This window comes from Oncorhynchus mykiss, chromosome 14 (genome assembly GCF_013265735.2).
Source record: "Oncorhynchus mykiss isolate Arlee chromosome 14, USDA_OmykA_1.1, whole genome shotgun sequence".
NCBI classification, from domain to species: domain Eukaryota; kingdom Metazoa; phylum Chordata; class Actinopteri; order Salmoniformes; family Salmonidae; genus Oncorhynchus; species Oncorhynchus mykiss.
Window position 1 is genome coordinate 36,021,663 of NC_048578.1, and position 14,612 is coordinate 36,036,274.

The window sequence follows — 14,612 nt, forward strand, 5'->3', positions numbered from 1 at the left end:
TACACACTACTGTTTTACCATGTAGCTAACTACTGAAACTACACACTACTGTTTTACCATGTAGCGGTGTAGCTAACTACTGGAACTACACACTACTGTTTTACCATGTAGCTAACTACTAGAACTACTCACTACAGGTTTAGCAAAAACAAAAGAGATGGGTGAAGTAGGCAGTCATTTTTTCGCCACCAGACCATCCTAATTCTGACTTGAAACATTTGTTGTTGTGTTTAATAGGCTGAGTTACACATTCTGTTAACATCTGACTCCCCGATTAATCTGTTCTTGCAATTTGTATTCTATGACATTTTAAATTTAGATATGATAATTTATCAGGAAGTAGTTTTGATGTATTGAACTACTTTTTTAAAGTAACTTTAGTTCAGTAAACTATATTTATCTTAAAAGTAGGTTTAGTGTAGCTTAACGTCTTCCAGTAGCTTGGTAAACAATCTTTTCAGAGTAGCTTCCACAACACTGTGTTAAAAAAATCATTGTTGTTAGCTTCCTGTTTCCTAAATGGTGCAATACATTACTCCTAGAAACATCTGATCAATTTAATTACAACCTCAGAGGAGCTTTTGTGTATGTGGGTGAAAACACAAGACCTTAAGGAAAAACTGTTATAGAGTATACTGGATTTTTGTCTCCAAGGTATGCAAGCACGGTAGTTCAGGTTGATCATGCTTCTCTCTCTCTATCCCACCTCTCCAGCTAAACAAACTAAATCTGATGAAAAGTGTACTATTATAAATGACCCTGTTGTTTACTTTTAAAAGATATCGCTTCTGTACTTCAGAGGGCCACTGCCAGCACTGCCATGCCCCTCTTTCTTCACTGCTCCAGCTAAACAAAAAGTCTAACCTAACCAAAACACATTAACATCAACACAATGACAACTGTTATTTACTATCTTCAAGGTAGTTCAGAGGTCCACTGCTACTATGCAAAGCTTTTTCTCTCTCTCACTCCACTTCTCCAGCTAAATAAACAGTCTCAGCAGTCCCAGACGTAGCAGGGTGGAGGGGCCTCCATTCCCGGCCCCTGATTGGACCACAGGCCCCTGAATGGCTCCATTGAGCACCACAGGAAGAATTTGGGGAGACTCTCTCTCTCTCTCCCTCTACCTGCCTCTGTCTCTCTCTCTACTTCTCCCTCTTTCCCTCGCTCTCTACCTCTATCTGCTTCTCTCTCTCTCTACTTCTCCCTCTCTCCCTCTATCGGCCTCTCTCGCTCCCTCTCAACTTCTCACTCTCTCTGTCTCTCTCTCTACTTCTGCCTCTTTCCCTCGCTCTCTACCTCTATCTGCTTCTCTCTCTCTCTACTTCTCCCTCTCTCCCTCGCTCTCTCCCTCTATCGGCCTCTCTCGCTCCCTCTCAACTTCTCACTCTCTCCCTCTTTCCCTTGCTCTCTCTCTCTCTCTCTCTCTACTTCTCCCTCTCTCTATTTCTTTCTTTCATTCTCTTTTGGTCAGTAGAGGAATGTGTGTGATTTGGCTAAACAACTGACCACTCATTTCGCAGTCACGCAGCAAACCTCCTTCTCCCTCCCTCCCTCCCTCCTTCTCTCTCTACCCCCTTCTTTCATTTTCATGTCTTTCACTCCTTGTTGCGTTCCCTGTTGTACTGTGGTTGTGAACCTTGTGAACTGTTAATCCTGCGGTCAGTCAGTCGGTGGGTTCATTGGTCTGTACATCACAGGAGCCATGGTGGCAGTAAACGGATCAGGGGAGAAGTGGCGGCTGGTATTATTGGGGGCTCTCCTCATCTGTGGGTTAATCCTGGAGTTTGGTAAGTGACTTTATTTCCTCTCTGTGTGGCTGTGGATCATGTGCATTCCTAAACATACACTAGGCTAGTGAGGTGCAGGAGGAGATTAGTAGATGGTTGCATTACTCTGACTTATTGTGAACTTTGATGGCATTTCTTGAGTTAGTTACATTTACTTTGATTTCACCTCATGCTGTCTGTCTGTGTAGTAAATTCCTTTTGGAGGAACTTCCTGTTATTGCCCAAGTATGGTTACCAATGGCATACTGCAATGTTTTAATCTAACATCAAATCAACATTAGACTCTTCATGTGTTTATTTGTTCCATTGACCTGGAACATACTGTGACTATGGTTAAGTGTATTTCAAAGAATAGAAATTCAATATTGGACACTTGCTTTGCAGGACAGTGCCAGCAGGATGAGCAGGAGGGACGGACCACCCCGCCAGACCGTAAGCCCAAATCCAGTAAGGGTAAACCAGTGAGGGGAGCAGGTAAAGCCACAACCAAACCCAAACCCAGGGCTAAAGCAACACCGTCTCCCCCACCTGTTCACCTGACACAGGTAAGGTTGAAGACATTTCAAATAATTCGCGAGAGAATGCCTTGTTTTGTGTTTTCATAATCTTCAAGCTGCCATGACAGATTGGCATCTTCATAAAAATCTCTACATATACATAGTGTCCATTAAAGATAAGCATTATGAACACAAATCAAAAAAACACTTGCATGTTTGAGATATTTGACACAATCAACAGATGTTGGTGGAGCAAATGTCTACTAATAATTACCAATTACAAACATTCTCTGACGAAGCTTGAACAACACATAAGCTTGAACAACACATAAGCTTTGAACAACACATAAGCTTTGAACAACACATAAGCTTGAACAACACATAAGCTTGAACAACACATTAGCTTGAACAACACATACGCTTGAACAACACATAAGCTTTGAACAACACATAAGCTTTGAACAACACATAAGCTTTGAACAACACATAAGCTTGAACAACACATAAGCTTGAACAACACATAAGCTTGAACAACACATAAGCTTGAACAACACATAAGCTTGAACAACACATAAGCTTTGAACAACACATAAGCTTGAACAACACATAAGCTTTGAACAACACATAAGCTTGAACAACACATAAGCTTGAACAACACATAAGCTTGAACAACACATAAGCTTTGAACAACACATAAGCTTTGAACAACACATAAGCTTTGAACAACACATAAGCTTGAACAACACATACGCTTGAACAACACATAAGCTTGAACAACACATAAGCTTTGAACAACACATAAGCTTTGAACAACACATAAGCTTTGAACAACACATAAGCTTGAACAACACATAAGCTTGAACAACACATAAGCTTGAACAACACATAAGCTTGAACAACACATAAGCTTTGAACAACACATAAGCTTGAACAACACATAAGCTTGAACAACACATAAGCTTGAACAACACATAAGCTTGAACAACACATAAGCTTGAACAACACATAAGCTTTGAACAACACATACGCTTGAACAACACATAAGCTTGAACAACACATAAGCTTGAACAACACATAAGCTTGAACAACACATAAGCTTGAACAACACATAAGCTTGAACAACACATAAGCTTTGAACAACACATACGCTTGAACAACACATAAGCTTGAACAACACATAAGCTTGAACAACACATAAGCTTGAACAACACATAAGCTTGAACAACACATAAGCTTTGAACAACACATAAGCTTGAACAACACATAAGCTTGAACAACACATACGCTTTGAACAACACATAAGCTTGAACAACACATAAGCTTGAACAACACATAAGCTTGGACAACACATAAGCTTTGAACAACACATAAGCTTGAACAACACATACGCTTTGAACAACACATAAGCTTTGAACAACACATAAGCTTGAACAACACATAAGCTTGAACAACACATAAGCTTGGACAACACATAAGCTTGAACAACACATAAGCTTGAACAACACATAAGCTTTGAACAACACATAAGCTTTGAACAACACATAAGCTTTGAACAACACATAAGCTTGAACAACACATAAGTGATACTAGAGAAAAGCAGTGTGAGGGCTTCTCTTTTGTTTTAACATAACGATCACTAAAGGTAACCATGTTTCTCCTCCCTGGTTTATACCATAGGTGGTGAACAAGGGGAAGTTCCAGCGTGTTGCCGACAGTCTGAGCATCCGGTCGGGTGACACCCTGGAGCTGAGGTGTAAAGGGAACCCTGTTGAGTGGGGCGTTCCTGTTTACCTGGAGGAGGACGACGAGGGGAGACTCAGGTGAGACTCCAGGGGGGGGGGGGCCTTGATGATGTGATGGGACAGGGTGCCATGGAAACAGGCCTCCGCGGCAACAAGGGCTCACTAGAAAAAGTGACCTGTCTCAATGTTGACTTGCCTGTATAAAACTTAGATAATTAAAACATCTTGCCAGGATAGTCCAATGTTAGTTGCTGAGTCATCGAATCAAACTTCACTTGTGACATGCGACCTTACTGTGACATTCTGACTTGCAAGCCCTTAACCCACTGTTCAGTTCAAGAAAGAGTTTAAGAAAATATTTACCAAATAACTTAAGTCAAACACAATAAAAAAGCCGGTACCCCCTGTATATAGCCTCCACACTGACTCTATACCGGTACTGGTACAGATTCAATGTGGAGGCTATATACAGGGGGTACTGGTACAGAGTCAATGTGGAGGGAATATACAGGGGGTACCGGTACAGAGTCAATGTGGAGACTATATACAGGGGTACCGGTACAGAGTCAGTGTGGAGGCTATATACAGGGGGTACCGGTACCGAGCCAGTGTGGAGGCTATATACAGGGGGTACCGGTACCGAGTCAGTGTGGAGGCTATATACAGGGGGTACCGGTACCGAGTCAGTGTGCGGGGGTACGGGTTAGTCGAGGTCATTTTGTACATGTAGGTAGGGGTGAAGTGACTATGTATGGATAATAACAGTGAGTGACAGAGGTATAAAAACAATTGGAGGGGTGTGGGGTGGGGGTGGGGGGGGGGGGGGGGGGGGGGAGTCATTGTAAATAGTCTGGGTGGCTATTGGATTCATTGTTCAGCAGTCTTATGGCTTGGGGGGTAGAAGCTGTTAAGGAATCTTTTGGTCCTAGACTTAGCGTTCCGGTACCGCTATGACTTGGGTGACTGGAATCTCTGACAAGTTTTTGGGCTTTCCTCTGACACCGCCGAGTATATAAATCCTGGATAGCAGGAAGCTTGTTCCCAGTGATGTACTAGGCCGTATGCACTAGGCCCTCTGTGGCGCCTTGCGGTACGAGACCGAGGAGTTGCCTTCCCAGGCGATGATGCAACCAGTCAGGATGCTCTCGATGGTGCAGCTGTATAACTTTTTGAAGATCTGGGGACCCATGACAAATCTTTTCAGTCTCCTGAGGGGGAAAATGTGTTATCGTGCCCTCTTCACTACTGTCTTGCTGTGTTTGGACCATGACGTAATGTGGACACCAAGGAACTTGAAAAACTCGTCCCCCTCCACTACAGCCCTGTCGATGTTAATGGGGGCCTGTTCGGCCCGCCTTTTCCTGTAGTCCACAATCAGCTCCTAAGTCTTGCTCACCTTGAGGGAAAAGTTGTTGTCTTGGCACCACACTGCCAGGTCTCTGACCTCTCTATAGGCTGTCTTATCATTGTCGGTGATCAGGCCTACAGCTCTTGTGTCGTCAGCAAACTTAATGATGGTGTTGGAGTCGCGCGTGACCATGCAGTCGGGGTGAAAATTGAGTACAGGAGGGGACTAAGCACGCACCCCTGAGGGGCCCCCGTGTTGAGGATCAGCATGGCAGACATGTTGTTGTCTACCCTTACCACCTGTGGGTGGCCCGTCTGGAAGTTCAGGATCCAGTTGCAGGGGGAGGTGTTTAGTCCCAGGGTCCTTAGCGTAGTGATGAGCTGTGGGCACTATGGTGTTGAACGCTGAGTTGTAGTCACTTGTAGATGAAGCCGATGACTGAGGTGGTATGCTCCTCAATGCCGTTGGATGAATCCCGGAACATTTTCCAGTCTGTGCTAGCAGAAGAGTTCTATAGCATAGAATTCACGTCATCTGACCACTTCCGTAGTGAGCGAGTCACTGGTACTTCCTGCTTTAGTTTTTGCTTGTAAGCAGGAATCAGCAGGCCCATTCCCAAGAAAGCAGTGTATCCTTCGCGTTGGACTCGTTAAAGAAAAAATCTTTGTGCGCATCTGGTGTGAGGGACTCATTTCTCATCTCTTTGTTTGTATAGAGATGCTGTATGTAGGCCTGTGTGGCTCTGGTGTGAGGGACTCATTTCTCATCTCTTTGTTTGTAAAGAGATGCTGTATGTAGGCCTGTGTGGCTCTGGTGTGAGGGACTCATTTCTCATCTCTTTGTTTGTAAAGAGATGCTGTATGTAGGCCTGTGTGGCTCTGGTGTGAGGGACTCATTTCTCATCTCTTTGTTTGTATAGAGATGCTGTATGTAGGCCTGTGTGGCTCTGGTGTGAGGGACTCATTTCTCATCTCTTTGTTTGTAAAGAGATGCTGTATGTAGGCCTGTGTGGCTCTGGTGTGAGGGACTCATTTCTCATCTCTTTGTTTGTAAAGAGATGCTGTATGTAGGCCTGTGTGGCTCTGGTGTGAGGGACTCATTTCTCATCTCTTTGTTTGTAAAGAGATGCTGTATGTAGGCCTGTGTGGCTCTGGTGTGAGGGACTCATTTCTCATCTCTTTGTTTGTAAAGAGATGCTGTATGTAGGCCTGTGTGGCTCTGGTGTGAGGGACTCATTTCTCATCTCTTTGTTTGTAAAGAGATGCTGTATGTAGGCCTGTGTGGCTCTGGTGTGAGGGACTCATTTCTCATCTCTTTGTTTGTAAAGAGATGCTGTATGTAGGCCTGTGTGGCTCTGGTGTGAGGGACTCATTTCTCATCTCTTTGTTTGTAAAGAGATGCTGTATGTAGGCCTGTGTGGCTCTGGTGTGAGGGACTCATTTCTAATCTCTTTGTTTGTAAAGAGATGCTGTATGTAGGCCTGTGTGGCTCTGGTGTGAGGGACTCATTTCTCATCTCTTTGTTTGTAAAGAGATGCTGTATGTAGGCCTGTGTGGCTCTGGTGTGAGGGACTCATTTCTAATCTCTTTGTTTGTAAAGAGATGCTGTATGTAGGCCTGTGTGGCTCTGGTGTGAGGGACTCATTTCTCATCTCTTTGTTTGTAAAGAGATGCTGTATGTAGGCCTGTGTGGCTCTGGTGTGAGGGACTCATTTCTCATCTCTTTGTTTGTAAAGAGATGCTGTATGTAGGCCTGTGTGGCTCTGGTGTGAGGGACTCATTTCTCATCTCTTTGTTTGTATAGAGATGCTGTATGTAGGCCTGTGTGGCTCTGGTGTGAGGGACTCATTTCTCATCTCTTTGTTTGTAAAGAGATGCTGTATGTAGGCCTGTGTGGCTCTGGTGTGAGGGACTCATTTCTAATCTCTTTGTTTGTAAAGAGATGCTGTATGTAGGCCTGTGTGGCTCTGGTGTGAGGGACTCATTTCTCATCTCTTTGTTTGTAAAGATATGCTGTATGTAGGCCTGTGTGGCTCTGGTGTGAGGGACTCATTTCTAATCTCTTTGTTTGTAAAGAGATGCTGTATGTAGGCCTGTGTGGCTCTGGTGTGAGGGACTCATTTCTCATCTCTTTGTTTGTATAGAGATGCTGTATGTAGGCCTGTGTGGCTCTGGTGTGAGGGACTCATTTCTAATCTCTTTGTTTGTAAAGAGATGCTGTATGTAGGCCTGTGTGGCTCTGGTGTGAGGGACTCATTTCTCATCTCTTTGTTTGTATAGAGATGCTGTATGTAGGCCTGTGTGGCTCTGGTGTGAGGGACTCATTTCTCATCTCTTTGTTTGTATAGAGATGCTGTATGTAGGCCTGTGTGGCTCTGGTGTGAGGGACTCATTTCTCATCTCTTTGTTTGTAAAGAGATGCTGTATGTAGGCCTGTGTGGCTCTGGTGTGAGGGACTCATTTCTCATCTCTTTGTTTGTAAAGAGATGCTGTATGTAGGCCTGTGTGGCTCTGGTGTGAGGGACTCATTTCTCATCTCTTTGTTTGTAAAGAGATGCTGTATGTAGGCCTGTGTGGCTCTGGTGTGAGGGACTCATTTCTCATCTCTTTGTTTGTAAAGAGATGCTGTATGTAGGCCTGTGTGGCTCTGGTGTGAGGGACTCATTTCTCATCTCTTTGTTTGTAAAGAGATGCTGTATGTAGTCCTGTGTGGCTCTGGTGTGAGGGACTCTTGTTTCTTTGTGTTCGTACAGGACGGTGCAGCATGTCCGGTATGGCACCCTGACCCTATCCAACTCTACAGGAGCGGACACTGGAGAATACACCTGCTTCCCCATGTACTGTGAAGACAGGGACTGCAGGAAGGTGTACGACAAGGCTGTCAAAGTCTTTGTCTTCTTCCCTGGTACTAAGTCCCGGCCTCCTGACATAGGAGTTGTTACCATGGCTACGCCCCATAAGGCACCCTAGTTTCCATGTAGTGCACTACATTTGACCAGGGCCAAAATACCCATTCTTTGTCCAAAGAAATGCATTTACATTGGGGTTGGAATTAGGATGAACTGACATAAGCCAGTGTCCAGGACCAGGTCCCAAATAGCACCCTGTTCCCTATATAGTGCGGTACGTTTGATCAGGGACCCATATGGTTCTGTTAAAAAAATAGTGCAATATATAGGAAATAGGGCATCATATGAGCCGCACAGTATAACAGTTGTCTGCCCCTCCCCCCAGACCCACAGGAGCTGTTTGTCCCCTCTTCCTCCTACTATGAGGTCATCCAGCTGAGGACCAATTGGCCAACAGTCCTCCCCTGTCAGGTGACATCACCTGACGCCAAGGTGAGTTCAGAACAGATCTGGTGGGATTAGATAAGATAATACAGAATTACCTCTTTGAAAGTACATTTTTCCTTTTCATTTTTTTAACTTAACAGTTATAGAGGTTTATAATGCATTGGGACACAGTTATAATGCATTACAAGCCTTGTCATAAGCACATAGTGCCTATCCTATTTGACTATTTTCTCATAATGTGCTACAATTTATGTGGGGAAATACAGAAAAATCCTATTGCTGTAGCTGTACTATACTACCGGGTCTACACGCCAGGTAAGGTCCTCGGGACTGAGCTAAACATAACACAGGTTTTTATTTAACTAGGCAAGTCAGTTAAGAACAAATTCTTATTTACAATGATGGCCTATCCCGGCCAAACCCTAACCCGGACGACGCTGGGCCAATTGTGCGCGCCACCCTATGGGACTCCCAATCACAGCCGGTTGTGATACAGCCCGGGATCAAACCAGGGTCTGTAGTGACGCCTCTAACACTGAGATGCAGTGCCTTAGACCGCTGCAACACACTGGAGGCCCAGAGAGGAGGTTCTTTACATCAAGGCGAGGAGCATGGGAATCAGACAAACATATCAGGAAATTAATTAATTAACAACTGTTTATTTTTGTACCGCCTGCTTCCAGCTCACACTCCAGATCCCAATCACCTGAATTGTGATCACCTGTTCACACACCTGTATGTCGTCATCGCACACTATTTAGTTCAGTTCTTTACACCCCGTCACTGTGGTGTTTTGTGACGTTGTCATGACCGCTGTCTTTCCTTTACGCCTCCCGTAGTAGTCAAATGACCTCGAGGCCTCATGGGTGGATTCACATTTTTCAGAATTAATAAACATTATTAATTTGTTTAAATGCGAAAATCCACTGTTTCTATGTCAAATGGTTTTTGTTATATTTCAGTCATCTGTGATGTATATAAAATGTAATATTGGGATGTAAACTCAAAATGTAATACATTTCATCTCTATATCTGACATGGTACTGGTGTCTTCTTCTTGTGTGTGCCTATAACCATGTGTGTGAGGTGTAATACTTTTGTTTCAAAGTAGTTGTTGTTTTGTTTAAGACCCTGAACCCTGAACTTTTTATAGTTAAGTCTATTTTAGTGATTTTATTTACGTTTGAAACTTAAGTATATTTAAAACCAAATACTTTTTGACTTTTACTCAAGTAGTATTTTACTGGGTGACTTTTACTTTTAGGTCATTTTCTACTAAGGTTTCTTTTACTTAAGTCTGACGATTGGATACTTTTTCCCACCACTGCCTAATATGGACACTATAGTCAAGAATATGGTATCCACTCACTCTAAAATAATTAACGCACCTGGTCATCCTTAGGTGTCTCTGCACCGGGAGTTTCCCCCGGTAGAGGTGGCGGTGGACGGAGCGGAGATCACGTTTAACGTTAAACAGGGATTCACTATCCACCGGCCCAAGCTGCACCATGCCGGGGAGCTGTACTGCGTTGCCAGCCTTGGAAACCTCAGGCAGAGCTCCATCAAGTACATGCTCATATACGTCAACTGTAAGTCCGTGGATTCGTACCTTAAACAACAGCTAGCCTCTTCTCCAGGGCGTAGCCGACTCATAGAGTTCAAATGACCAGTGCGGACATTCCTTGTCAACGTTCCTTGATGGGTGGACTGGCAGACATATTGACTGTTGTATATTAAATAGAATTGTATTAGTCACACGCACTGAATAGAACAGGTGTTTCACCTTACAGTGAAATGCGTATTTACTAACCCTTAACCAACAATGCAGTTTTAAGAAAATACCCCCCCCCCACCCCCCCCCCCAAAAAAAAGAGATAACAACAAATAATTAAAGAGCAGCAGTAAATAACAATAGCAGGGCTATATACAGGGGGTACCGGTACAGAGTCAATGTGGAGGCTATATACAGGGGGTACCGGTACAGAGTCAATGTGGAGACTATATACAGGGGGTACCGGTACAGAGTCAATGTGGAGGCTATATACAGGGGGTACCGGTACAGAGTCAATGTGGAGACTATATACATGGGGTACCGGTACAGAGTCAATGTGGAAGCTATATACAGGGGTACCGGTACAGAGTCAATGTGGAGGCTACATACAGGGGGTACCGGTACAGAGTCAATGTGGAGACTATATACAGGGGGTACCGGTACAGAGTCAATGTGGAGGCTACATACAGGGGGTACCGGTACAGAGTCAATGTGGAGGCTACATACAGGGGGTACCGGTACAGAGTCAATGTGGAGACTATATACATGGGGTACCGGTACAGAGTCAATGTGGAAGCTATATACAGGGGTACCGGTACAGAGTCAATGTGGAGGCTATATACAGGGGGTATCGGTACAGAGTCAATGTGGAGGCTATATACAGGGGTACCAGTACAGAGTCAATGTGGAGACTATATACAGGGGGTATCGGTACAGAGTCAATGTGGAGGCTATATACAGGTGGTACCGGTACAGAGTCAATGTGGAGACTATATACAGAGGGTACCGGTACAGAGTCAATGTGGAGGCTATGTACAGGGGGTACTGGTACAGAGTCAATGTGGAGGCTATATACAGGGTGTTACGGTACAGAGTCAATGTGGAGGCTATATACAGGGGGTACCGGTACAGAGTCAATGTGGAGGCTATATACAGGGGGTATCGGTACAGAGTCAATGTGGAGGCTATATACAGGGGTACCGGTACAGAGTCAATGTGGAGGCTATATACAGGGGGTACCGGTACAGAGTCAATGTGGAGGCTATATACAGGGGGCACCAGTACAGACTCAATGTGGAGGGGGGGGGGGGGGGGGGGGGGGGGTCAATGCAAATAGTCTGGGAAGCCATTTTATTAGCTGTTCAGGAGTCTTATGGCTATCTGTGTTGTCCCCTGCTGTCAGACCCTGTGGCGCCCCCGACCCCAGTGATCCAGGCGTCCTCCAACTCTGTGGCCATTGGTCAGAACCTACAGGTCACCTGTACTGTGATTGGAGAACAGGACGTGGTCATAGACTTCACCTGGGAGTACCCTGGGCAACAGGTATGTCATTGTGCTAACTGGGTCTGCCATGCTTGAGGTCAATCATTTATCATATCAATAGCTAGAGTAGGATTACAGGACAAGTGCAATACTCTACCTCCTGTTATATGATGTGAAACCTCTTGACAGAAGCTATACACTTAGCCACTTAGCTATACACTTAGCCATACACTTAGCCACTTAGCTATACACTTAGCCACTTAGCTATACACTTAGCCATACACTTAGCTATACACTTAGCCATACACTTAGCTATACACTTAGCCACTTAGCTATACACTTAGCCATACACTTAGCTATACACTTAGCCACTTAGCTATACACTTAGCTATACACTTAGCCACTTAGCTATACACTTACCTACATACAGTACAGAGAGGCTACGTACAGTGCAGAGAGGCTACATACAGTACAGAGAGGCTACGTACAGTGCAGAGAGGCTACGTACAGTACAGAGAGGCTACGTACAGTACAGAGATGCTACGTACAGTGCAGAGAGGCTACGTACAGTACAGAGAGGCTACATACAGTACAGAGAGGCTACGTACAGTGCAGAGAGGCTACGTACAGTACAGAGAGGCAACGTACAGTGCAGAGAGGCTACGTACAGTGCAGAGAGGCAACGTACAGTGCAGAGAGGCTACGTACAGTACAGAGAGGCTACGTACAGTACAGAGAGGCTATGTACAGTGCAAAGAGGCTACATACAGTACAGAGAGGCTACGTACAGTACAGAGAGGCTACGTACAGTACAGAGAGGCTATGTACAGTGCAGAGAGGCTACGTACAGTGCAGAGAGGCAACGTACAGTGCAGAGAGGCTACGTACAGTGCAGAGAGGCCACGTACAGTACAGAGAGGCTACGTACAGTGCAGAGAGGCTACGTACAGTACAGAGAGGCTATGTACAGTGCAGAGAGGCTACATACAGTACAGAGAGGCTACATACAGTGCAGAGAGGCTATGTACAGTGCAGAGAGGCTACGTACAGTGCAGAGAGGCAACGTACAGTGCAGAGAGGCTACGTACAGTGCAGAGAGGCAACGTACAGTGCAGAGAGGCTACGTACAGTACAGAGAGGCTACGTACAGTGCAGAGAGGCTATGTACAGTGCAGAGAGGCTAAAATTGTAACCTGCTTCTTTCTTTGTGCTGAGGCAACGTACAGTGCAGAGAGGCTACGTACAGTGCAGAGAGGCAACGTACAGTGCAGAGAGGCTACGTACAGTACAGAGAGGCTACATACAGTACAGAGAGGCTACATACAGTGCAGAGAGGCTACGTACAGTACAGAGAGGCTACGTACAGTACAGAGAGGCTATGTACAGTGCAGAGAGGCTATGTACAGTGCAGAGAGGCAACGTACAGTGCAGAGAGGCTACGTACAGTGCAGAGAGGCCACGTACAGTACAGAGAGGCTACGTACAGTGCAGAGAGGCTATGTACAGTGCAGAGAGGCTAAAATTGTAACCTGCTTCTTTCTTTGTGCTGTGTTTGTATGTCTGACTGTGGTTGTGTGTCTGTGTTGTGGTTGTGTGTCTGTGTTGTGGTTGTGTGATCGGCAGATCGGCAGGCCTCTGTACACCCAGGACAGTGTTCATCCGGACGGAGGGGATCTGGGGAGGCAGCAGTCCCAGACCGTCCTCCTGGTGGATGAGGTGAGGGAGGTGGACGGAGGGACTTACACATGCACAGCCCAGAACCTGCAAGGCTCCAGAACCATCTCCACCACCATCAAAGTGCTAGCGGCTGCTGCTAAGGATAAGGTCAAAGTCAAGCCCAAGCCTAAAAAACCCTGAGAGTCAATAGACTTCAGATCAGAAATGGGAGAAGGATGGCATAGCCACGAAGGAGAAGGAAGTAGCCTATCAAGATGGAACTGGAACTGTAGAATGAGTTGGTTCTAATTCTATGGGTGGAACCTTGTTTTAATTGACCATTCTACTCCTGACGTTACTATGTACGTATACTGTGAAGCTATAGGGCTCAATGAGTGAGCTCTCAAGTAGCTCTTAGATATTAAAACAGCCAGTAGTTACCACACACACAGCATAGAAGGTTTACACAGGGCCGGAGGGAAAGAGAAAGCTGGGCGGAAGAATGCAAATTGGGGAGAGAGAGAAAGGGAGTGGGGGAGGGGAGGGGGGATAGAGAGAGCCAGATAGCATTCTGAGCATCTACATTGTAGTGAATGTATTTTGATAGACATAATTAATAGAATATAGACATAATAAATAGAATAGAATAATGCTCCCGTATCAATGCAGATTTAAAGGACCATCATCAGACTTTCACCTTCTTTGGTTTGCGTTTCTATATTGCAAGTAGTGTTCATTTTGTACTTGTGAGAATATCTCCTCTCCAACTTTCCACCGCCGACAGGTTTCTCTAGTGTTCTCTCTTCCTACTTCCTGTTTGTCTCAATAAAGAAATGTTTTCATAGACTACACGTAACCTTCTGTAATGCGTTTTTTTATTGTCTGACGGTCAGATTGTGTCATGGACCAATACAGGTCCATATGAGGCATCCTTTTGCCATGGTGTACGACAGAGTGACAGAGCCAGTGCCCCAAATGGCACACTAATCCCTATATGGTGCACTAATTTTGACCAGAGCCTCGTGGGGACACAGACTATGTTATATTGGGTGGTACAGAGAGATAGAGAACACAAACAGTCTGAACATAACGGTTGTTTGTATGGTTCAGGTGTATCAGGCTCAAATAAAGAGTCCGGGAATCTTTAACAATCCATAGTTTCAGTAACTTCAAATCTGTGCTAAAAGTGGGTTTGAAATTAAACTCTCCGAAATGTTTAAAAAAAAATTCAAACCAAATAGTGAGATTTT

General features: G+C 44.9%; 1 protein-coding gene across 1 annotated transcript; it reads left to right on the forward strand.

Moving 5' to 3' along the window:
* The first annotated feature begins 1,342 nt into the window (after window positions 1-1,342).
* On the forward strand, window positions 1,343-14,218 carry LOC110489195 (platelet-derived growth factor receptor-like protein). Its single transcript, XM_036943466.1, has 8 exons — window positions 1,343-1,790; window positions 2,175-2,335; window positions 3,965-4,107; window positions 8,130-8,281; window positions 8,611-8,717; window positions 10,075-10,261; window positions 11,627-11,766; window positions 13,330-14,218. Exons 1-8 carry the CDS (start codon window positions 1,706-1,708, stop codon window positions 13,561-13,563), a joined length of 1,209 nt encoding a protein of 402 aa, XP_036799361.1. The 5' UTR covers window positions 1,343-1,705; the 3' UTR covers window positions 13,564-14,218.
* Window positions 14,219-14,612: the final 394 nt, after the last annotated feature.